Raw genomic sequence first — 24,769 nt, 5'->3', positions numbered from 1 at the left:
TATCAAGGCTCTCCAATAAGTTTTGTGAATTTGAAAGCAAATTACAACTGGACAATTAAATAGTAAAATTAATATGACATAAAATAATCCAACTATGAAGTGTTTTGATTGTATGTAATGACAGGCTTAATTATATTACAAATGAATACTTGAGAAACCACATCTCTCATTTATGCTGGAGGTGTTGATTTGGTGAAACAACCACCAGATGGCAGCATTTCATCTCCTTAAAAAGCAGCACAGGTCTGGAAATGAGGCCAACAAAATCCGTGTGGACAAGCAGAATTCAGTTCCACACACACCAACATGTGTTGTTTTTGCGAGGAAAATGTAATGTAAATCTATTATTTTATATGCATTTTATGTGTCACCAGTGAATTAATAGTGTGACCTTCTTTAAGTACATTGGATGGGAGACAGGGCTGTGTAAGACAACCAAAAGAGGGACTGGTCTTTTCCTCACTCTAACTAATTAAATCTATGTTATTTAGCTGTTCTCCTTGGAAACACAAACATTTCAATGCCAAATAAGCAAGATAATTAAGATTGCGTTTGGCGCCCTCTTGTGGCGTCTTATTTCAATGCAGTTTCTCGAATGAAAAAACATATTTACACTAAAAAATAACCATATAAATTCGCTTTTTAAAATTGCACAGTCTACTAGACCTATTTTTGCTTTTCATATAGTTGTATTTAGATAATCTTATAGCTAACCCCACATAATCTGGCGCATGTAAACAAATACACCCCCAAATGTCGCCGTTTTGGATTAAGGTCCGCGCGTAAAACCGGATTGGGGGCAAACATTTGGTGCGTAATAGGCCAGTGAGTTACACCTTCTCCACCAACAGTTACCAAGCAAAAACAACACTGCATCTGCTCCAAATGTGAGGTTTTTTGGAAAGAAATAGACGTGAGGACACTGCAGAATCGCGCGTTTTTCTTTTTTCATGTTTTTTTTTCCTCCTCGGATCAGCAGCTGAAGGGGACACTAGCAGCTGGCGGGACAAGACGATGCTCTGCGCTGCTGCTGTGGTGTAGGCGCGCACGGACGGGGGGGACTGTGGACCTGACACGGTATTAATAGGACAGCTTTGAGTGTCTCGTTCGCTTTGGTGGAAACGCGTCGGAGCAGGCAGAGAGGACTGGGACTGGGCTGGCGTGTTGGGTTTTTTTTTTCCAGGGGGGGCTCCCGATACACGGATTAAAACATAAATACACAGACCACACGTGAATAACAGCAACACAACGAGGATTGACGAGCTGGTGGAGGCATCATGGAAGTCCTGGCAGCGTTGAATTTGGGCGAGATCTCTCACACTTTCTCCAAAATGGGGATGTTTCCAGTGTTTGATCTCGCGTATTACATCGTGTCCATCCTGTATCTCAAGTACGAGCCAGGTACGTGCAGTGTTTACGTCTGTGTTGGAGGTTTTAACAGGGGAATAGTCGCTGGAGAGGTCTGCAAAACTAGGATTTCACGTGCGCGCTTGAACGTGACGTGTTGGGATGTTTGGGGCAGGTGCACGACGCCTGGATTACATAATAACATATTTTTATCAGGTGAAATTTACTTAAGACTCTGTGTTATCTTTATGAAATGAGGTAAAAAAATCTAAATGTACGTGCATGTTCATTTTGGAGAGGTGGCACAGTGTTGTTATCAGTGTGTCCAGGGCCGGCTCCAGCTTTCAGGGGGCCCTAAACTGAATTTGCCTCTGGGGCCCCCTGCAGCACATGTACTTGTTCAGCTTGTCGTGAGTCACATTTGACACATTATGACTCTGCTCTCATCACTGTAACCAACTGTATTTGTGTTTATATGACCAACATCAGACTGAAAACATCCAGAATGTCACAACTAACATAGTCACAGTCAAGATTTTTTACATTTTAGACATTTTTTCTTCATTCTGGTGGATTTTAATGTGTTCCAGTTGACAGTTTGCTTAAATTTGCATTATAAAGGGTCCTCGCGCTGGTGTAAACACATAGCTGCTCTCACCTCTGCCCGACTCAAAAACAAACGTAGCAGCTGTAGATATTTTGCTACTATAGATGTAAAACAAATGTAATTGTTTTAGAGGGATATTTAGACTGCTGTAAACACACAAGCCCGGTGTCCAATAAAACTTGACTTAAAACTTATTATATTATTTTCAGTATAAATGTATGTGCTTTTGGGGGCCCTCTAGTGGCCTCGGGGCCCTAAGCAGCTGCTGAGTCTGCTTATACCCTGCACCGGCCCTGGCAGTGTCCTTATAAAGAGCGACTTGTTACATTACGTAAAACAGACCCTGACCTCATCTGCTGTCAGCGAGCCTCTGCGATGGGTTTAAGCTTTGAGCAACGTTGAGTATTTTCTGTATAAGATTAAGGAGTCCGGAGCAGCTCGCGGACAGTGCAGGGGGATGAAATATAAGACACTGGAGGTACATTCCACAGAGCTGGGAATAAATAGCACGGCCTGAAATAGCCAGGACTGAGGCTCTGAAGAAGAGGAGGGGATTGAATCATGTTTGAATGGAAAAGACCAGAAAAGTTGGTTCCACGGTGGTTTTAATTAGCAAATGAACAACATGAATATGCAAAATGTAAACAAATCTACGCAAGCAGGAGATGACGTTTAGTACAGTTTGAGCAATGGTGGAAAGTAAATGTAGTAAAGTACTGGATTTAAGTCATCTGTGCTTTACTTATACATTTTAGGTATCTGTACTTTACTTAAATAGATTGTAAAGTTGATTTTTTTCATTATTATTTTTTACTTCGTCTACTACATTTAAGAAATACATTTAATTAATAGATTTTAAAGTTGATTTTTTTTAATTTTTTTTAACTTACTCTACTACATTTAAGAGAAGGTATCTGTAGGTTTACTTTCTTTTCTACCACATTTTTGAGCTGGACTGGAAAGTAAAAAGGTATATTTTATTATTTTTGAGACCTGATGAAAAGGCTGAGAGTTTATTTTTGACACAGCAAACAAAAATATACAAAGAAAAATCAGTTGAGTTGTTTCTGTGGAAAAAATTTAGCACAAATCTGTATCAAAATCACTACATTTGAAGCTTTATTAGAGCTCTAAATCTGCGCAAATCTGCACATTTTCTTAAATGCGTAGGCTACTTTAATACTTTTACATGAGTAGATTTGTTCATGTACTTTTACTTTTACTTGAGTAACCTATTATGTCTGTATCTGAGTACTTGAATGAACGGCTTTGAGGTGTCGAGGTCATATTCACATCTTTAAATCTTGACCTTTTCGCCGAGATGCTACAAGGTGTAAACGCGCAATGCATTTATTTGTCCAATATAATGAGAGAAGGCACAGTATAAGAATAAAAAAACACCTCTGATTTTGAATAATAGTGTCATAATTTTCACATCAACGAAAAGTCATAATCACCCAACAGATAAACTCAATAGTTCATTAATACACAGGCAATACCACGAGTAAATACTGCAGTTTTTGTACACAGAGAGGTGGGAAAAAGTACTCAGTTTTGTTACAGGTACAGGAGAAAAAACAATCAAGTAAAAGTATCACATGAAAAAATCTGTTTTCTATCTGTTTAAAAATGTAAGAGTAAAACGTAAAAGTATTTTGCACATATTTTGAGGATAAAAGGATTGATTTTGTAAAGATTTGTGCTGAATTTTGCGCTGAACAGAACTATCAGATTAGGAACATGTTAAAAATGAACCTTCAGCCTTTTCAGCAGCTCTCAAACAAAAACAAAAAACAAAAAACACTTTCACTTTTCAGTCCAAAGTTAGTCAGTACAAATACCTGCACTCAAATGTAGTGAAAAGTAAAACCTATCCACTTTTTTTCTTTTACCTTGTTACGTTCTACCACGATAATAAAATAAAGTGAAACCAAGCTGCTATTTTAAGAAACACAGACAAACATTACACCACGTATGACGCCCAAGAGCCTGGAAAAAGGTTGTTGTGTCAGATGCCCGTCCTGACAGCGACCGGTGAAGCCTCCTGAGACGTTAGAAAAAAACACGTCAGATCTAAAAGTGTTAATTTCCCTCATCTTGACACTTTTTTCTTACATGTTGCATATTCATGTCGTCTCCTGGTTAAAACTGGAAATAATAAAATAGTTTCCCTCATCAGAGCTCAAAACACATCTCAAGTGTCCAACGTAAAAGCCTAAATAATGCGCCGTTAAAGGTCATTTTGCCCAGAATGTCCCACAAAACTGTATAAAACTTTATAGTCGCCATGGAGACAAACAGGTGACTAAACCAAAACCAAAACCAAAACATAGATAAACTTATGTTATACTTTAATGACCCAGATAAAGCTCAATGTTGAAGAGACTGTGGCAAAGGCAGAGCTGGACATTTTCATATCTTTTTGAGACTGTGTCAAGTTCGCCCCCTAGTGGTCATCGCCCATAAAAGCGATCCAGGGTATGTTCGGACCTGGCTTTACATGGGGATTTACTAAGATCTATTTGAGCAGCATTTCACGTGGGATGCAGAGATCTGACAAATATCTTTCGTCAATATTATCAGCTGGAGCGAAGGAGGACATAAGGAGGACGGAATTACGCTCACAGATTCAGGTTGTCAACGAGATCTGTGACGTGGAGAGACTGATCTTTTCATTGAGACTTTCTGCTGACGGATGTACAAGATATTGGGAGAAATGGTTTTGCTACATTAAAAAATAACTACATTTTGTTCTGTTTTTTGTAGTTTTCTGTGGATGCTCTGTATTGTTTTGTTTTGTGGTCGGCCGTTTTTCTTCGTTTTAAAATAAAGTATAAAAAAAGAGAAACATTTTAGAAACATTTCAGGCAGAACGCAAACATCTTCGTGAGAAAAGCAGGTGACAGCTTCTCCACCAGGAAAGTTTCATAGTGCAGCTTTAGGTTAATCAGGTTCATTGTAGTGCTGTCACGATACTTCGACACTAAGGAATAGACTCAATACCGATTATGATACCACGATGATAATAAAAAACACTATTTCTTTAGACAATAGAATGTCATTTTCAACATTAAATGGTAGTACTGTCTTTTCTATTCCCACGTGGACTTATATCTGTGTAAAGTCAGTCGTCCATGTGCGTAAACTAGTCTATGTGTCTCATATTTGTTCTGATGCAGCTCAAAATCATTCTAAATCTACTCAGGAAAAGCTCATTTTTGTCCCGTGAATGTGACTTTTTTTTAGCATCGACACGTGTTCAAATGAGCATCTAGTTTCGATTCTAGTCTCAGCATCAATTAGCATCAGATTTTCCGTACTTTTGTCAACCCTATCCCAGTGTAAGCTCCACACGAGTTCCGATATAAAGCCGTACACCTGCGTCTTCCCGGTTGTGATTTTTACATGAACGCATTTGCCAGTCAAAGTATCCGCAGTATCTTTGTGTTCACACGTCTTTTTGAACAGAAATGTATGAGTTAGTTAGAGGCGTAGGGGTTCAGGGGTTAAGGGTCACGGGTCGAGGTGACAGTTGCAGTTAGAGCAGTGGAGGAGGGTCCTTAAAATGGCCGCCCGGTGCAGGGATGTATTTATAGGGAGGCATGCGTCTGGATCGGGTTGCGTTCACACTAAGCTCTGGATCACCACGCCACCTGTTGTTGAGATTTTTGCTTCGCTTATGACTCCATTACTGTACTACAATACTCTTTCACTGGCACTGGCATTTAAAACATGACATTAAGTCTATTCATTATTCGTTTGCGTGATTACTTTTACTACTACTTGTGTAAATTACGCTATTTTCTGTTCTGTTATAATGTTTCCTCATCAAAAACAGACCTGGAGTTGTGTTTTGTTTCATTCCCACACGTTTAACACACAAACCCTGCATATTTACGCTGATTTCTTCTCTCAAACACTCTGTTCCACCTTGTGATGTCATCATGTGGTAATACAGGAAGTGCTCCGCTGTGCTTTTAAACGCCACACACCTTCATTTCTAGAATAATCTGGATCATTTCTACCCTGGAATTGCCAAACTCTACTGAACTAAACGTAAAATGTAGCTGTAAACTTGAAAACTACCACTTCATGACATCACTGGGTGGAACTGAGCATTTTGAGGTTTGGAGATGTGGACAGACACAACTCCAGGTGTGTTTTTGAGGAGGTAAAAACATTATAACATAACTTAAACCTCACTTTACATAATATAAGAGCTTTAAAGTTTTAGTTCCTCTTCCCTCTGTGAGTAAATCTACATGTGACAAATGTTTACGTTGAAAATATGAAATAATTTGAACGGTTTGAATTGTGGTTTTTTTGCATCACTCCTCCAGATATGTTTTCTACTTTTGAAAATACTAGTTTCTGCTCATTATTTCACGTTTTATCCTTTATTAATTCACTTCAAATTGTAAACCAGATGTTGTGTTCTGACAGTTACTCCTAGAATTACAAGCACATGAGTCGTATTTGAGTATTTTTAGTCTTATTAGAGTATTTCTACTTTGTACTTGTACTTGAAGTGAAGTTTTGGATGTAATTTCTGGATACTACACGCACTTGTAATTATTCAGGAGACATAATACTTCTACTGTCCCACTGTTACCCAGCTGCAGTGGTGGAAGAAGTACTCAGTTTTGTTACTTAAGTAAAAGTACAAATGCCAGAGCAAGTATCACATGAAAAAATCTACTTAAGTAAAAGTATTTCGCACAGATTTTGAGATTTAATAAAGCTTCAAATGTAGTACCTTTTTAGCAGGTCTCAAACAACAATAAAAAATACTTTTACTCTGCAGTCCAGTTCAAAAATGTAGTGGAGTAGAAAGTACAGATACTGGTAGCACTTTAAAACAGGGTCTGGAATTTACTAGGTACTACTACAGTTAGCAGATACTTGACTGGTAATTACAATGGTATTTATTGTGGTAGTTTCTATGGTACTTGTGGTGGTACTTTTTCTGGTAATTATACTGATACTTACTGGTACTTTGGCTGGGACTTACACAGTATAACTAATAGTGGTACTCAAAGCAGTACTTATAGTGGTACAAGAAGTGATACTTACACTAATACTTATTGGTGGTAGTACTGGTACTTATAGTAATATGTCGTATTAAGCGACTAGTTACTTATAGTGTTAGTCACAGTGGTATATATTGGGGGGTACAATAAAATATATATAGTGGTGGTGTTATTGCAGTTAGAAAAAATATTTAATACACAATTATCAGACATATGAGGTACTGGTAAGTATTAGTATAAGTACTACAGTAACTACCACTGTAAGTACCACTGTAATTACCAGTCAAGTATCTACTAAGTATCACTGTAAGTACCTATTAAGTCCTGGACTCTATTTTAAAGTGTTACCCAGATACCTGCTCTCAAATGTAGTGAAGTAAAAGATACCTAAAATATATACTTAAACACAGTACTTTACTACTTTTACTTTGTTACGTTCCAGCATTGGTCGTCAGGCAAGACATGTTTGTGACCGTCGCTGCAGAGTGAGTTTTTTGTACTGGTAATAAACAAAAAAAATGATAAAAACAGATGAATAAATGGGCCGTGCGTGCAGTGTGCAGTGAAAACAGAGGATGTGGTGTGACACTGCTGAGTTCTTATTTGGTTGATAAGATTTTAAGGGAGATTGGTTTGGTCTGATCAGATCTAAAATTTTATATCACACTAAAAATAAAAGATAGAGCGCTGAGCTTCACATGTCATGAAAGTGTACGTTATATTTCAACATTTATGACTCTGGTAAACCGCTTTAAAGGTGGGAATTCAAATCAATTCAATTTCTTTTATACTATGCTGCCACAATAATGAGCATATTGACTTGTGGTTCAACACGTGACGGATGGAACAGAACATTTTGGAGAGTTTTGTGATTATTAGGATTAGGGATAGGACTTTCGGCTCTTTTATGAGATCTGAATCTTTTGGATCAGTTCACAGGGAGATACGAACAAGGTTTAAATGTGTTTAAAATGGTTCAAACTGAGAGTGGGAGTGTGTTTACTGTTTCAAATTATGCATCTAAATAAAATGTTGAATTACAATGATAATAATTCTAAAATTAACTGTTATTATGGGTTTTTCTTTGTTCGCAAAGCTCCCGTTTGTGTCGCCTGCTCTGCTTCTGTGATGATCCTTGTGCTGGTTCAGTGTAATAATTAGTATAAAAATGCATAAAAATTAGTTTAGACTGTTCACATTAAGGAACCATTCAAAAGAGCTGACTCGCTAATGAACGTCACATCATTAATTAGCATAATAATTGTAGATTTTTTCATTATAATGTAGTAAAATGTCCAGTAGGATGTTGTATTCATGATGAGGACAAGGGTTTACAGTGCTGTCGATAAAGCAAAACGTGGCTGCTAAAATATAAAATATATTTAGATTAGTTATTTTAATTCATAGTTATATTTCTTGCTTCATATATTTAATGTGTTTTGTATGTATCTAAAAAGTAGAAAGTAGTAAACATAAACATTACTGAATGAGATGTGCCCAAACCTCAGTAGTGCATGTTTAAAGGTCAGTTTTTTTAGGTATTTTAAGAAAGAAATAAGAAAAAGAATCTCTGATATTAGTCTTTTTGAAGGGTATTTGTTGACGTTGATATCAATATTTTAACATTTATAGCAACACTCACCCAATCACAGCACAGTTCACGGGTTAAGTTTGGAAGGGGCACGTCGCTTCTATTATTCTGCAGAAATAGAAAGTTAAAACATTCAGAACTTTCTACATGGAGACAACCAAGTAAAACAACAACAAAAAACAAACAGTGAGCTTTTGCCTAGTGTTTAATTTGATTGTAAGGTTCTACACACTGAATATGTTTATTTTAAGGGCATCATAGTGAATATAAAGTGTGAATCATACACTGACCAAACAAAAATAAAAGAAAATTAATTGGAATAGGTACAAATATAGTACAAGCCTAAATGCCAGTCCACCCAAAAAGTTCCTTGACAGAGCAAAAAAGTAAATAAAAGATCATGTTTTTTGGAAATCTCACTTTTTATACGTATCAAGTCGCCGCAGCTGCCCTGGGGTCGACTAACAGAAGCGTGACTGCTAATCCGCCCCATCAGCCCCTCGTATACTCATAAACTCCTTTATTTCTGTCGTCGTTTGTCATTTGCCCGCGCACACAGAGCCGTATTGACTAAAGCCGGGCCATGTGCCGCCTTCATTCAGTTACAGTTGCAGACACCTGTTACACACGAACAGTTGAACACACAGCCCTGCGGGTCACGTGACTCTTCAAACAAACCCAGCGGCCAATCAGAGGCGAGCGTGTGCTGCCTGTGCAACTGCAGACGCACGTTCAGCGCTGAGACAGTTGTGCTGCATTTTTGCATTTTGTGTCTGTGTTAAATGTGACAAAGTGGATTTCGTGAGTGAACTTAAGTTGAACAATTATAAGTACAACATAAGTCATTGTAATTCCCATGCCGTCGGACTATTATGATACGTTTTTTGATAGAAATACTGAAATATGAACTGCTAAACTAACACGAGAAGAATTCCATACAGTTCAGATCATGTTTGTAGACGTCATAAACCATAGAACAGATTAGAATCAGAATACGTTTTATTTTTTACTTCTTATTTACATGTTACCTGAATATCTGCTGTAGTTTCAGTTTGGAGTTTGCAGCCCCAGTGTGCACATTAATGTATTTATAGTTATTTAAGGTGGTAGAGTTGTGTTTTTAGGGTGTGCAGCTGAGTGGGCAGTGGGTGTGGGTCAGATAATGCAAACAGTGACACATGGACGGCTCTGATAGGCACCGCGCTGTCCACTGCTTTAACTGCTCCTTATGCAAATACTGTAAATATGTAGCAAAAAATTTACATAATCCAGAATGCTATTTTGATATTACCACGATCGTGTAAACGTTGTGTTGTTTTTAAGCGGTAAGTAAAGCCATCTGATGTTTTTTTTTTTAAAGATTACACCTCATTGTGATTGGTGAGATGCATTTGTGCGTGACAGAGATTGACCACTAGGGGGAGTGCCAGAGAAAAGTGTCAGTAGAAGAGTTGGTTTAATGCAGCGCTGTGCTCAGAATCACTTTAGTGTGTTTAAGATGAGCGACATGGCGAGGAGTTGAGCATCTTAAACACACATAATATTGCAATATCCCCAAAGTCGTAGATCAGATGGTATTTACGTTTTTATCGTTGTTTCACTCAATGCAAACTCTTTATTTGTGAATGAATGAGACGTATTTGCTTATACGTAGATCTACTAGTTAGAGATAAGCTGCATTAAAGATACAAACTCTATACAGTTGTCCCTTTCTATAAAGCAGTTCACCTTTCGTGGCCTTGCTGTTTCAAATTTACATAAACGTTGGATCGCAGTGTGACTCTGAAGTGCTGTACGTTTGCAAGTTTTCTCCCCGACCAAACCCACAATGTCGATGAAACAATGTCGATAGTTTGAACTTTGAGAGAGTTTAAACAAGAGAGAAATGTGAGAAAATGTTAATGTCTGTGTGAGAAAAGTGTATAAAGTGTGTGGTGAGGGGTTTTACAGCCAAAAACATATAGAATAATTGTAAAAAATAAAGCTGATACTTCACGGATTTCACCTATTATTTTTTAAACGTGACCCCGGCGATAAACGAGGGACCACTGTACATCAAAATTAGGAGCAAATCAAAACCAAAGCTAAGACAATGCTGTCACTTGATAGGGGAAAATCTTTTACCTTTACTTAGTTCCGGGTTCAATTCCCAGACTGCCCGGGCCTTTCTGTGTGGAGTTTGCATGTTCTTCCTGTGTCTGGGTGGGTTTCCTCCATCAACCTAAAACATGTACCATTGCTCAAATCCTCCAGTTAAGGTAGTCCTGACCCCGATCTGGAGATGGGTCCCGCTGCGCTGTACGGCACAAGTGGCACGGCGGCTCTGGTTGAAAAATGGGTCAAAGGCATTATACCTTAAAGTGTAGTAAAGTGTTTCCAGAATAATAATAGTATAAAAACACACTTCTTGATCCATGTTGTGTCATATTCTCTGTTGACTCTGTGTGTTCTTGCCGTTTTAGGCTCAGTGGAGGTGTCTCGTAGGAGTCCCGTGGCGTCCTGGCTCTGTGCGATGCTGTACTGTTTCGGGAGCTACATTCTGGCCGATGTGATGCTCGGCCACAGCCCCGTCGACTATTTCCAACACAACAGCCACATCCTGCTGGCCTCTCTCGTCTGGTGAGGATACACACTTTAGCATCACACTGGGGCACACGGCATTTTGGGAATAATATGATCTCATGAAGAACATCAAAATGGTAAATTAAAGGGCATATATTTTTCAAGACATACTATTTTTGAGGTATAGCTTTGTCAAACCTGGAGTTATATTTTGAGCTTGAAATGCTCTATTCCACCTGATGATGTAATAAGGTGGGGCTCTCTTTCTCCTGGTAAAGCTTCGTATAAAGTTCTTAATACGTCTTTCCCAGACTTACGTCACTCCAAAGCGTTATTGCTAGTAGTCAACAACTCTTATTTTCAACTATTTTTACACAATTTCTGCTGGTAACAGTGGTGTTTTGTGTGCTGTGAAATTACTGATGAATTCGTTCTAATTTTTTCCGTACAAACCATAGACTGTATATGTAAATGGACATAGCTAACCTGCTAGCCGTTGCGTTCCAAATAGGAAGTGAGCATGAGTGCGCTTCCGGCTCAATTGACTCTGGCTCCAATTCACTTTACACTGGAAAACTGTCGCCTTTCTCTTTGTAACTGCTGCTGTCAGACTCATCATTTTGGTCTTAAAATGTTCGTATTAACCCGCTCTATACGATCCTGGTGTTTTTATTTTGATATTGTGTCCGTAAATCAAGATATGAACATTAATAACAGACAAATCAGGTGTTTTCTTTCCCTGAGGTTGCTCCCGCTAGTGTTGGCAACACGTTTGATTGACAGCGTTGCTAAGAAAACATTTAATCCTTTATTGTACAGAGTAATGCTGCTGCTTCATAACTTTACTCTGCTCACACAGTGTCGCCATGTCTACATTTAAACAGTTATTTAGCTTGATTTTTGATTGCATATTCCTATTCCCCAGCTGTTCTTGAGCTGTCAGCAGTCACCTCCAGTCTCTCTCTCCTTCAAATCAGGCTAGAAATCTAAGGGTAATAATGGACTCAGACTTGAACTTTAACAGCCACATCAAATCTGTAACATCTGCAGCTTTTTACCATCTAAAAACATTGCAAAAATCAAAGGTTTACTGTCAAAACCAGACTCAGGGAGACTTATCCTGCATTTGTCTCCAGTAGGTTAGACTACTTTTCAGGGACTGCAGATGGAAACTAGCTGTTTAGCTATAATCTGGTGCAGTACATCTCTGTTTTATGAGCATAATGTCTCTGTACATTGTCTCTTCAAATAAAGACTAACTATTGTAACGTCCTGCTCAATGGCCCCTCCAAACAAGCCTTAATACAGAACAGTACATCCAGAACACTGCTGCTCTGGTCCTGACTAGAACCAGGAAGTACTTCACACATACATCCTGTGCTGAGGTCTCTGTTTCCTGTGGCTCAGAGAATAGACTTTAAAGCAGCTCTGTGTGAACAAGTCTCTCCATGGACCAGCACCAAAGAACATCTCTGACATGTTAGTGCCACATGAACCATCTCACAGTCTGAGGATTTCAGGGACCGGCCTCCTGCTGGTCCCAGAGTCAGGACTAAACATCAGTGTTTCAGTTTTATGCAGTTAAAACCTGGAACAGTCATGTGAGACAGGCCTCTACTTTGACAATGTTTAAATCCAGGCTCAAAACGGTTCTGTTTAAAAACCTTTCAAACATATTCACAGCTATTCTGCACTTTTCTCTTTTAATTTTATGATGATTGTTTATATTTTGATTTGTTGTGCTGTGATTTTAATGCCTTTCTTATTCTGTAAAGCACTTTGAATTACTTACAAAATGCGCTACATAGATACTTGCTTTGTGTGTTGCAACGAGTTTCTTATCTTATCCACAATACATTATTTTAAAAGTGGTATTTTACTGAAAAGGACAAGCTTGGCGATACTAAATCCAAGTACCTCCATAAAAGTCTATTTGCATAATACTATATCTCCTTTAATGTCATTTCCCTCATGCAGGTACCTGATCTTCTACTGCCCTCTGAACCTGTTCTATAAGTGCGTTGCGTTCCTGCCCGTGAAACTGGTGCTGGTGGCTCTGAAGGAGGTGGTCCGCACCAGAAAGATCGCCGCTGGAGTTCACCACGCCCACCACGCCTACCACCACGGCTTCTTCATCATGGTTATCGTCGGATACGTCAAAGGTGGGCCTGAACACAATGAAATGGTGTCAGATTTCAAAAGAAGGTTAGAATGAATACGATTTGAATAGTGCAATTTGCATCCTTAAAGGGACAGTGCAGGTTTTTTATTTGTTTGTGTGTTTTTTACCATGAAATTGAGCAAAACTGATCTTGCCTCAGTACAGATCGGGTCAAATAAGTCCACTGTGTATTGTCTGCATCAAATTATAAAGGTTCTTATTGTCTGAGAAACAGGAAGCGTGTTGTTAGCATGTTAGTTGTCTGCGTAATCCCTCAGTCACCCAGGTCTGAGCAAAAAAGTCAAAGTGAAATCTATCAACTGGACAAACATTTCGCTGCTCATCTTAACACCTCTGGTCAGATTACTGCTGGACACTGCCTTATATCTGTCAGAAGGGAGGAGCTAACTACACTGAAACTTCGTTATGTAGGCTAGGTCTTGAGCTACATTAAGTGTGCAGTGTGCCTGAGCCATACTTAACATAATAAACATAACTTTTTTCACACTTATTGGTATAGATCCTGCCAGGACGCCAATAGGTGTGAAAAACATGGTAGTGGCGGTCTGCTAAAAAGTGTTTATAAACTGTAGTGAATAAATAGGATGCTCACAATGCATAAGGTAAGTGAGGAATAACTTCTGACCGCTGCAAACTAGTTCTGTTTTTCACATTTTGAAGACAGTAAAAATCAGGTACAGCACTTTTAACATGTTACAAAGTCAGGGATCAAAATAAAATAACCTCCTCAGCACAGATAGAATTTTAAAAAGATGATATTTTCGAACTAAATGGGTCTATTGCATTTGACTCAATCAGTTCCAGTGGGTCCTGTTATCAAGTAGCAGGAGAGGACCCCAGTGCAGTGCTTGAAGATAAACTGGAAGATTAGCATAAAGATGAATGTAGAGCTCCAGTAGTCAGACTTGTTATCTTCTTGCTGTGAGGCCAAAGTTCGAACCAGCGACTAGCAACTACTACTTTCTTCAAATTGATGTTGTGAGCTAAATTCAGCCTAAAATCATGCAGACTGTAAGTTAGTTCTTAAACTAGATTATGTCCCCGGGCACTGCAGAGTCCCACTGCTCCTGAGAGATATGGGAAAATATGCAAACTCACTACAGAGAACAGTGTATGTGGACGACATCTGTGTGATTCATAAACCAGCACTTGAGCCACTAGAACTCGTCCTAAACCAGGGCCAAAGAAATAATTAAACAAGTGTGTGTTAGAATTAAACAAGTGTAAAATGTGAACTAATACAAAAGGCTGTGCACTCAGTGTTTATACTGTTCTGTTACATCCTTTATAGTATAAGTACAGCAATAAAGGAAGATAACAAAGTACAAGTAGTAAAGTTTTGTACTTAAGTAGAATTTTTAGGTACCTGTACTTTAGTTAAGTAAGGTTTACAGTGGATACTTTTTACCTTTTCTTCACTACATATGAGAGCAGTATCTGTACTTTCTACTCCACTGCATTTTTGAACAGGACTGAAAAGTAAAAAGTGCTTTTCATTTGATTTGAGAGGTTATTTTTACCAAGTTCGCGGAAAGATCCTGACAAAAGTTCAAGCTTCGAGTTCAAGGAAAACTAAGAGATTTATTCGTATTTCTACTTTTGACCAAAATATGTATCTACATTTACCCTTGTGTGAAATACTTTTACTTTTTTACTAGTACAATTTTAAACGGGTACTTAAATACTTAGATTTTTTTTCATGTGATACTTTTACTTGAGTATCGTTTTACCTCTGTATCTGTACTTAAGTAACAAAACTGAGTACTTCATCCACCTCTGAAGCACAGTACACGAGCTCTTCCATGTTATAGCCATAAACAGTCACATGACCCGTCGCTCTGCCCCAGTGTTTATGTTTAAAATGGAGGTTAAAGAGGAGCAGTGATGCGACTCCGACTTGTGCTAAATCTTTTCCGGTGTCTATTTTTACGCAGGCTCCGGAGTGGCTCTCATGTCAAACTTTGAGCAGCTGCTGCGAGGAGTGTGGAGACCCGAGACCAACGAGATCCTCAACATGTCATTGTAAGTATACGCTCCGACGTATCCAAAATCAGTATATCTTTAGAGTGATCTTGAGCTGTATCAGAACAAGTATAAGACACATAGACGAGTATTCGCACATGGACCACTATGAAATTTTAGTATCGTGACAACACTAGTCCAAACTACTCAAGCATTTCACACAGAAAAGAGATAACAGCAAAGATTATGGTTGTACTTTTATATTTGTATGTTTCTTTTAGTGCTGAATGACTTTAATTTCTTGTTACTTCAGGATTTCCCTATTGATTATATGTTATTCAGTTAAAAAGCTGCACTGTGTAACTTTTCTGGTGAAGGGTTTGCTTCCAGCATTGGTCTCCATGGAGTTATTTACTTAATCTAGTATTAATCCAAGCTTAGTTTAGCATTTACTTTATCTATCAACATTTATTCTTATTCTATTGCCCAAAAATGCTTTCTGTGAATGGGCTCACCTCCTCACAGACCTGACATGTAACTTGGCCCGGTCACATCACCTGCTTGTTTCCATGTAGACAGATGACAGATTTAATGCCATTCTGTGGAACATTCCAAGCAATGTCATTACTTCTCCATTACCATCCCACCAGAAAAGTTGCACAGTGCATCTTTAAGAAATATGAAAAATGTCAATTCAGTTGTTGAACCTGATTATTTCTATTAGAGACTAGACCCAAGAACTCACTGTTTCACAACAAGAATCTGGATTTTAACAGTATTCATCTGTATTAAATATCACTGACTTAGAGTTTTATGTCGTCATCTGAACCCACCGATACCAAACTTTATTCTGCGCGTGTTTAAATTCGCAGTACAGTGGACCCTCGTTTATCGCACGGGTCACCTTCTAAAAATAACCCACAATAGGTTAAATCCGCGAAGTATCAGCTTTATTTTTTACAGTTATTCTCTATGTTTTTGGCTGTAAAACCCCTCACCACACACTTTATACACTTTTCTCACACAGGCGTTAACATTTCCTCACATTTTTCTCTCGTTTAAACTCTCTCAAAGTTCAAACCTTCGTCGGCGTCTTTGTCGGTGCAGAACGTTTCATCGACATAGTGGGTTTTGTCGGGGAGAAAACAAATTGCAAATGTACAGCACTTCAGAGTCACACTGCGATCCAACGTTTATGTACATTTGGCTGAGAGTGACTGACAATGGTCTACAGTCCCTCAGCCAATCAGGACGCAGAACGCAACTGTATTTTTAAAACAAGATCCAGTTCACAGTGCAGTTTTGAGTATTAGAGGTGACCCCAATGACCCCCATTAGAGATAATTAGCCAATTTCAACAATTCAAATTGGAATTCTGACTCAATATATTAAAAAAATTAAATAAAATTATATATACATTGATTATTATATACACAGTGATGCTCCAAAATGTTCAGAATACTATTTTGTGTCATTTGATGTGCTGGTTGAAGTTTTGGAGCCCCCTACTGGTCACTGGGCACATAACATATACAACAATAATCTGCAAAAGAATTCCACATTCTCAAGTTTGATTAATTTATTTTAGATTTTTTCCCCCTTTCCTTTTAACCTAGAACAATGCTCAAAATAAACAAATTCTCAGATATTAAAAAGTATAATAATGGAATTTTTTAAAATTCCATTCATAAAAAACACAAACAAGGCAGAAAAAAAAGAAAAAAAAAGTATAGAATGAGTAAAAATGTGCATAGAGAATGTAAAAGTTATTACAATTATCCTGAAGCCAATTAGTTAATTCTGTGCATTCAAACACCATCAAAATATGAATGATTTGAAACGTCTATTGAAAAAGGAATTAAATGTACATTATGTAACTTTTCTGATTTTTCTGAGGGTCCTTCGCCTGCAATATTCCACATAAAAATATACTACGGGACATTCAAGGCAAAGTTAAAGAAAAGTGCCATAGTTATTGTTATTTTAGTTATAGTTTAGTGTCTTATTTACCCTTATCCTCTTCTCTACAGCCCGACCAAGGCCAGCCTGTACGGAGCGATCCTGTTCACCCTGCAGGAGGCGCACTTGCTCCCTGTGGCCAAGAGCACTCTCATCCTGGGCTTCACCCTCTTCATGGCCACCTCCAAGGTACGACTAGCACCCACAGAGCGAAAGCAGCACCCACAGAGCGAACGCAGCACCCACAGAACCACAGTAGCACCCACAGAGCGAAAGCAGCACCCACAGAACCACAGTAGCACCCACAGAGGGAAAGCAGCACCCACAGAACCACCGCAGCACCCACAGAGCGAAAGCAGCACCCACAGAGGGAAAGCAGCACCCACAGAGCGAACGCAGCACCCACAGAACAAATACAGCACCCACAGAGTAAACGCAGCACCCACAGAACCTGAGGGAAAATGGGATACAGTGAGAAACAGAAAAAATGTATAACTAGTGTGTATGTAGTCTATTAAACACCAGAGGGCAGTGTTGCACCAATACACCTGAAACAGTAGACGATCCCATTCAAACACCATATTTAACACCAGAAAACTTAATTTAGTTTTTAGTTCAGCTTTAAAAAAATCACAAACATGATCTATTTACGCCTCTTGACACGGGTAAGGTCGACATGTACGACTCAAATACAGCTTTTACTGATGACAACTGTAATTCTGATTTATGTTTAATAACAAAAGCATCGGACGTAATGGCCATGTTGTTTATAGTTTATTATATTTTGCTGTTTTGATTTTTAAGAGGTTTATCCAGTCAGAAAGCAGAGTGAGCCTCATATAAGTCTCTTATTTATACTCTCGATTTAAAGTTTGGACTATTTACGGTTTCACACCGAAGGCTTCAAAACGGTGAATGAACATAAGACAAAAGTGTGAAATATGTTCATAATTCCATATGTCTTGCTTCATATATTTAATGTCTTCTGGATGTATCTAAAATGTACAAAAAAAAACAAACATCAAAAAATGAGTTGGTGTGTCCAAACTTGTGACTGGAGCATATGTAAAAGTGTAATCTGCAATACAATAAAAATAAAGTTGCTAAAACAGCTCAACTTGCCCAGTCCTGGTCCTGACAAGCTGCCACAGAAGCACTGAAAAATGTGTCAAATACAGAGGAAAAACAGGTGCTGGAAATGTCATAAAACTACTAACTCCACCATACCACCATCTGACTTCACACCTGGAGCAATACAGACCTCCTACAAGACAAGAAACCCATATACTCATGGTAAGAGAAAAGAATCACACATCTACAGCACATATTTCAAAACAACAGACTGGTCTCTTTCCCACACCTGGTCCAGACGTTTGGCATCAGGAAAACACATTACCTAGAATACCACCAACTCAAATCTGTGATCCAATGAGTTTATGATACAAAATAAAAAAACAAAAACAAAAAAACTAACAGCAAATAACAGAATCATCTTATAATCAGACAAAACTATGGCAATACTACGTGAAAACTGGGAAAAAGACTTGGGAATTGCCCCTGACGCCAACTTCTGGACCCAAATCTGCAATAACACATTCAACATGTCTGACAATACAAACCTACACCTCATACAATACAAAGTAGTACACGAAACACATCTTACTAGACAGAAAATAGCACAAATTTAGCTCAAATACAGAAAAATGCACCATCTGCACACAAAACCCCACCGACACCTACATCCACGCCTTATGGTTCTGCTCATCTGTCTTCTGATTTTGGAGACGGGTGACAGAATCACTCTCTACACTATTGGACTGCTGCAGGCCTCACTCCCCCTCACTCTGCCTACAAGGAGACACATCCCCTGTTACCCTAGACCCAGCTGAATCTAAACTGCTCCTAGTGGCACTAACTATAGCCAAGAAAACAATACTTATCAACTGGAAATCAAAAGACAAAATTAGCCTCAACCAGTGGAAAAATCTACTTCTAGATCACATCTCCATAGAACAATCATCCACAACTGGTTTACCCTCTTACACTTTTTACAAAACAACTAAACTCACTTAACTACAGATTCTTGTTCACTTTATCATAACTACTATTATGTATTTAGTTTCCATTGTTATATATGTACTTTTTCTCATGTTTTCTGTGTTAAAAGTGGCTCCTAAATTATGATTATTGCTATTGTTATGATCAATTATTATTATTATTATTATTATTATTATTATTATTATTATTATATTACTACTACTATTATTACTTTTATTTTATTTTTTACTCCTGTTATTATTTTTATTTTATTTTTTATTACTACTATTATTATTATTATTATTATTATTATTATTAAAATACAGAGGAAAAAATTCCCTACAGGGACAATAAAGTAAACCATAAACACTTATTGCCCTTACTTCTGCAGGTTGTGATGACGGCCCGCCACTCCCACGGTTCCCCCTTCGCCCTGATTGAGTCCTGGGTCTGCCACCTGCTGTTCGGCTCTCCTCTAGGGGGCGCCGAAGAGGACCACCACGCCCCCGCCCCCGCCTCCCCGCTCAAAACCAAGGAGGAGCTGAGCGAAGGAGCGCGCAAGAGGAAGACCAAGAAAGCAGAGTAGGATGCTACAACGTAAAAAAAACAACAAAACAAAACAGCAAAAATGGCATCTGATTGGCCCTCACTGTGGTCACATGACAGGACTTCCCATTCCTTATTAGGGAAAGGGGCGGGTTGATTGTTATTGCCAAACGAGACCCTTCCAATCGGAGTTAAATGGTGCTTCCTGTGTTTTACTTTGTAACAGCACAAGGACTCGAACCCTGGACATTCAAGACCCATTTTTGGATGTGTTTGTAGCAGGTTTTCCCTTCTCCCCTTTTCCAACCATACGTCATTTTACAAAGAAAGTAAAAACACAAAAATATCTGAAAATTTTAACTTAAAAATTTCAAATGTGAACTAAACCTTATGTGAAAAACCTTGATGCTTTTTACATAAAGACGATTTGAATAAACTCAGACAAACATTGTGTATTTGTGGTTTCAAATATCTTTCTTCAATTTGTTATTTTATTATCTTGCATATAGGTAAAATACATTATCACTACCAAAGGGGCTTAACCCAGGACTGCACCAGAACTGGGAATATTTTGTATTTATTTTACCTTTATTTAACCAAAAACTTAACTTTTAAACTTTTTCCAGAGTGACCTACCTGACCAGTGACTCAACTATGCCGTGATAAAACCAGGACGAAACCAGAACTAAACCAGCTTCAACCCTAAAAAAACTGTACTAGGACTATCATAATCCAGGTCTAAACCAAAACTATTACTACTGCAAGACTGAACCAGAACAAAAGGGTGCAAGGTATTACAAATCCTGTTGAGCGCAGGGATTAAGTTGACTAAAAGAGAGTTCAGCGGCTGGGACCAGTACAGAGGAGGCCTTTACTAAACTGGACCGGTAATTACACTTAAATGTCAATCTAAATGATCTCATAAGGTTACTCCAATAAGCTACATGTCAGTGAAAGTATAAAGAGTATTTAGCTATACAGGAAAATAATAACATTTTATGGGGATCCACATAGGTTTGTATAATAACCACCTAAGAAAGCAATGTACCAGTTCATCAACCTGCGTCTTTCCTCTCCTGGAGTGAGGCTGAAGCTGCAGACAACAGTAAAATCTGTTTAAACGGTCTCAGGTATTGAAGCTGGTACATGGGGTCATACACATGTTTCCATCCGCCATTTTGTTCACACAACAACAATGTCAATCAAACAACAATCGAAATAGTCAGGGATTGATCCAGTTGTTTCTCATGTTTGTAGAGTAAATACCTGCAGAATTTTGTCTAGGGACTATGGTATTTGAGCTAACGTTGATTCACACTTCCTCCAGCTCCTCCAGTGGAACCCCAAAGCGTTCCCAGGACAGCTGAGAGACATAGTGCCTCCAGAGTGTCCTGGTGTTCCCTGAGGTCTCCTCCCAGTGGGACATGCCTGGAAGCATCCAGAACAGATGCTCAGGCACCTCAGCTGGCTCCTCTCAATGTGGAGGAACAGCGGCTCTACTCCAAGTTCCTCCTGTGACTGAGCTCCTCACCCTATCTCTAAGGGAGCACCTTAGAGATGCAGCCACCCTGCAGAGGAAACTCATTTTGGACACTTGTATCCACAATCTTGTCCTTTCCCCTCAGAGGAATATCCGCCTGCTATAAGTCAACTGTAAATGCAGGCTATGTTTGATGTATTATTATTATTATTAATATTAATAACAATAATAATTATTATTATTTTAAAAAGTGGCATCATACTCAGCTGAACCAGTATTCCCTGAGGGTGGCGCTAACGCTCCACTTGTGTCTGTTTTCTTTCGGCTTTGCTGCACTTGTCACTACACAAAGTCTACACACACTGGAAGCAGAGATGCACAAAATGCAATAACAAGCTTTTTGAGGCATTGCCATGGCAACACAGTGCAAAAAAATGATTGATCAGGTCTGATTGGCTTTATTGATTGTCAAATTGGGTGCAAACAAAGACTTTGATTCCGAGCCCTAATTGGATCTAAACCAGGACCAAACCAGAACTGTACTAAATGATGTGTGAACAAAGACTAGTCCCACAAAATAAACTGGGATTACATTTGAATTTAGCCAGATGTTTGCAGAAATTGACTTATCTTATTCACCTTTATAAAACTACAGCACGAAGCATCTCACACACTCTACTTCTACTGTTATGTAACGCCAAATCTCAGGGTATGAAGTGAATGGAAAGGTCAGAGGTCAAAACGAGGTCATGACCCTAAAACGTCCCAAATGTGACAGCAGTAAAGCACCATAAAGCATGTTAAAGCATGTTAAAGCATGTTAAAGCACGTTAAAGCATGTTAAAGCACGTTAAAGCATGTTAAAGCATGTTAAAGCATGTTAAAGCACGTTAAAGCCCGTTAAAGCATGTTAAAGCCCGTTAAAGCATGTTAAAGCATGATAAAGCATGTTAAAAGCTGTTAAATGAAGTTAGCAGGATGGCTGTACATGTGACCTTTGACCCCCTCGTGCCGCACAGGAAACAGGCTCCTGCTGCAGTTTGGATTAAGACGCACAATATGGTCCAGGGACGGTACTTTCTCAAACATTTCAAACAACTCAATAGAAAATGTATTTAGTCTACTCAAGTATCTCCCAGAATGAATTATGAAGTACTGTTTAGGAAGATAAAGTGACGTTATAAGGCAGTTTATACAATATCGGTTACAGGTCAGATCTGTGAAGAGGCCACCCTGCACACAGTAAGAGCAAATGTTTTTCAGGGTGTTCTTTTTAGTAATACAAAAACATTTAGTTGAAGAAATGCAATATAGGAAGGTTTATTTAACGCTACATGACGGATTACTGCAAAACACTGTGTCGCTACTGTGTCAACCCACTCAGTAATAACTCAAGTCCAAATTGTGTATTAATTTGCAGTGAGTTTAACTGGAAATAAACATCTGTTGGACGCTCACGGCTTATTTATTTATCAAAAAGTTTAACATCTCAAAGCAGAAGCATTATTGAGATATTTTAATCAAAGTATATCTTACAGCGGATGCAAAATGGACTTTTCAGAGCTTCTAACCGTGTTATAGTTGTTTCCCATCACCATTTACCCTCCTAAAGTTGTATTTGGAGTGATTCGTGCATGTTTGAGGAATCTTTAATCACTTATTTTCAAGACATATTGCAGATCAACACCTGTTTTCATGCCCACTGCTCTAGACTTACTTCGTTCTCCAGTTTTTTTTCTTAAATGGATGCTCGACGTAGGATTCGGCATTGTCACGTGGTCATTTTGGTAATTTTTTATGCTTTTATTTTATTTTTTTTATCGGCTACTCGCTAGTGTGATGTGTGGTTATCCATGGGAGGTGATGACATTTACAGCGACGTCAGCTTTTCTAACGCCAGCGGACTTCTTTTATATGAATATTGCGATTTAAATCATCATAATGATCATAATGATTCACGGGTGTCATAGATTGTAACTATAGAGCAGACACGAGCACAATAGATCTTCTTAAAATGTGTGTAGGGAACAGGTTTGGCTGAGTCTCCCAAACTCCACACGAACTGTAACAGATATGACACATGATTCTGAGGAAACGGTATCGGGGGAGGCGAAGGGGTAGAACTTGAGAGGAGAAGGGAGAAGAGAAGGAGGACAGAAGAGGAGAGAGAGGAGGGTGAGATCTTTGAGGTGCCTGGAGGGAGAGGAAAGATGAGAAAGAGGGGAGGAGAAGGAAGATGAGGAGGAGGAAAGAAGAGGAGAGGAGAGAGAGGAAAGGGAGATCTTTGAGGGGATCTGGGGAAGAGGAAAAGGAGAAGAGGCAGATAGAGGAGAAGGCAGAAGAAGAGGAGGAGGAAAAGAGGAGAGGAGAGAGGAGGGGGAGATCTTTAGGGGGGCCTGGAGGGAGAAGAGAGATGAGGAGGAGGAAAAGAAGGAGGAGGAAATAAACGGGAGAGGAAGGGGAGATCTTTGGGGGGACTTGGGGAAGAGAAAAAGGAGAAGAGGCAAATAGAGGAGAAGGCAGAAGAAGAGAAGGAGGAAAGAAGAGGAGAGAGGGGAGGGGGAGATCTTTGGGGGGCCTGGAGGGAGAAGAGAGATGAGGAGGAGGAGGAGGAGGAGGAGGGGGAGGAGAAAAGTAGAGGAGAGGAGAGGAGAGGAGAGAGAGGAAGGGGAGATCTTTTGGGAGGACCTGGGGAAGAGGAAAAGGAGAAGAGATAGATAGAGGAGGAGGAGGAGGAAAGACAAGGAAAGAGAGGAGGGGGAGGTCTTTGGGGGGACCTGGGGAAGAAGAGAAGGAGAAGAGACAGATAGAGGAGAAGGCAGAAGAAGAGGAGGAGGAAAGAAGAGGGGAGAGAGGAGGGGGAGATCTTTGGGGGTCTGGAGGGAGAAGACAGAAGAGGAGGAAAGAAGAGGAGAGGAGAGGAGAGAGAGAAAGAGGAGAACTTTGGGGGGACCTGGGGAAGAAAAGAAGGAGAAGAGACAGATAGAGGAGAAGGAAGAAGAAGAGGAGGAGGAAAGAAGAGAGAGAAAGGAGGGGGAGATCTTTGAGGGGCCTGGAGGGAGAGAAGAGATGAGGAGGAAGAGGAGAGAGAGGAGGAGGAAAGATCTTTGGGGGGACCTGGAGAAGAAGAGAAGGAGAAGAGACAGATAGAGTAGAAGGAAGAAGAGGAGCAGGAGGAAAGAAGAGGAGGGAGAGATCTTTGGTGGGACCTGGAGGGAGAGGAGAGATGAGGAGAAGGAGGAAAGAACGGGAGAGGAAGAGGAGATCTTTGGGGGGACCTGGGGAAAAAAGGAGAAGAGACAGATAGAGGAGAAGGAAGAAGAAGAGGAGGAGGAAAGAAGAGGAGAAAGAGGAGGGGGAGATCTTTGGGGGGACCTGGGGGAGAGGAGGGGGAGAACCAAAAATCTGGGAGTGAGGAATGCGGCCCACATCTGCTGCTGCGATTACCGCCACAGACTCTGATGTA

General features: G+C 39.4%; 1 protein-coding gene across 1 annotated transcript; it reads left to right on the top strand.

Moving 5' to 3' along the window:
- The first annotated feature begins 981 nt into the window (after window positions 1-981).
- On the top strand, window positions 982-20,167 carry tmem38a (transmembrane protein 38A). Its single transcript, XM_033965636.2, has 6 exons — window positions 982-1,401; window positions 11,038-11,194; window positions 13,115-13,299; window positions 15,254-15,341; window positions 17,312-17,429; window positions 19,669-20,167. The coding sequence occupies exons 1-6, from the start codon at window positions 1,278-1,280 to the stop codon at window positions 19,861-19,863; spliced, it is 867 nt and encodes a 288-aa protein (XP_033821527.1). The 5' UTR covers window positions 982-1,277; the 3' UTR covers window positions 19,864-20,167.
- The last annotated feature ends 4,602 nt before the right edge of the window (window positions 20,168-24,769 follow it).

The sequence above is a fragment of the Periophthalmus magnuspinnatus genome, chromosome 4 (assembly GCF_009829125.3).
Source record: "Periophthalmus magnuspinnatus isolate fPerMag1 chromosome 4, fPerMag1.2.pri, whole genome shotgun sequence".
NCBI classification, from domain to species: Eukaryota; Metazoa; Chordata; class Actinopteri; order Gobiiformes; family Gobiidae; genus Periophthalmus; species Periophthalmus magnuspinnatus.
Note: the sequence above shows the minus strand (reverse complement) of the source record. Positions and strands in the feature narration are given on the sequence as shown.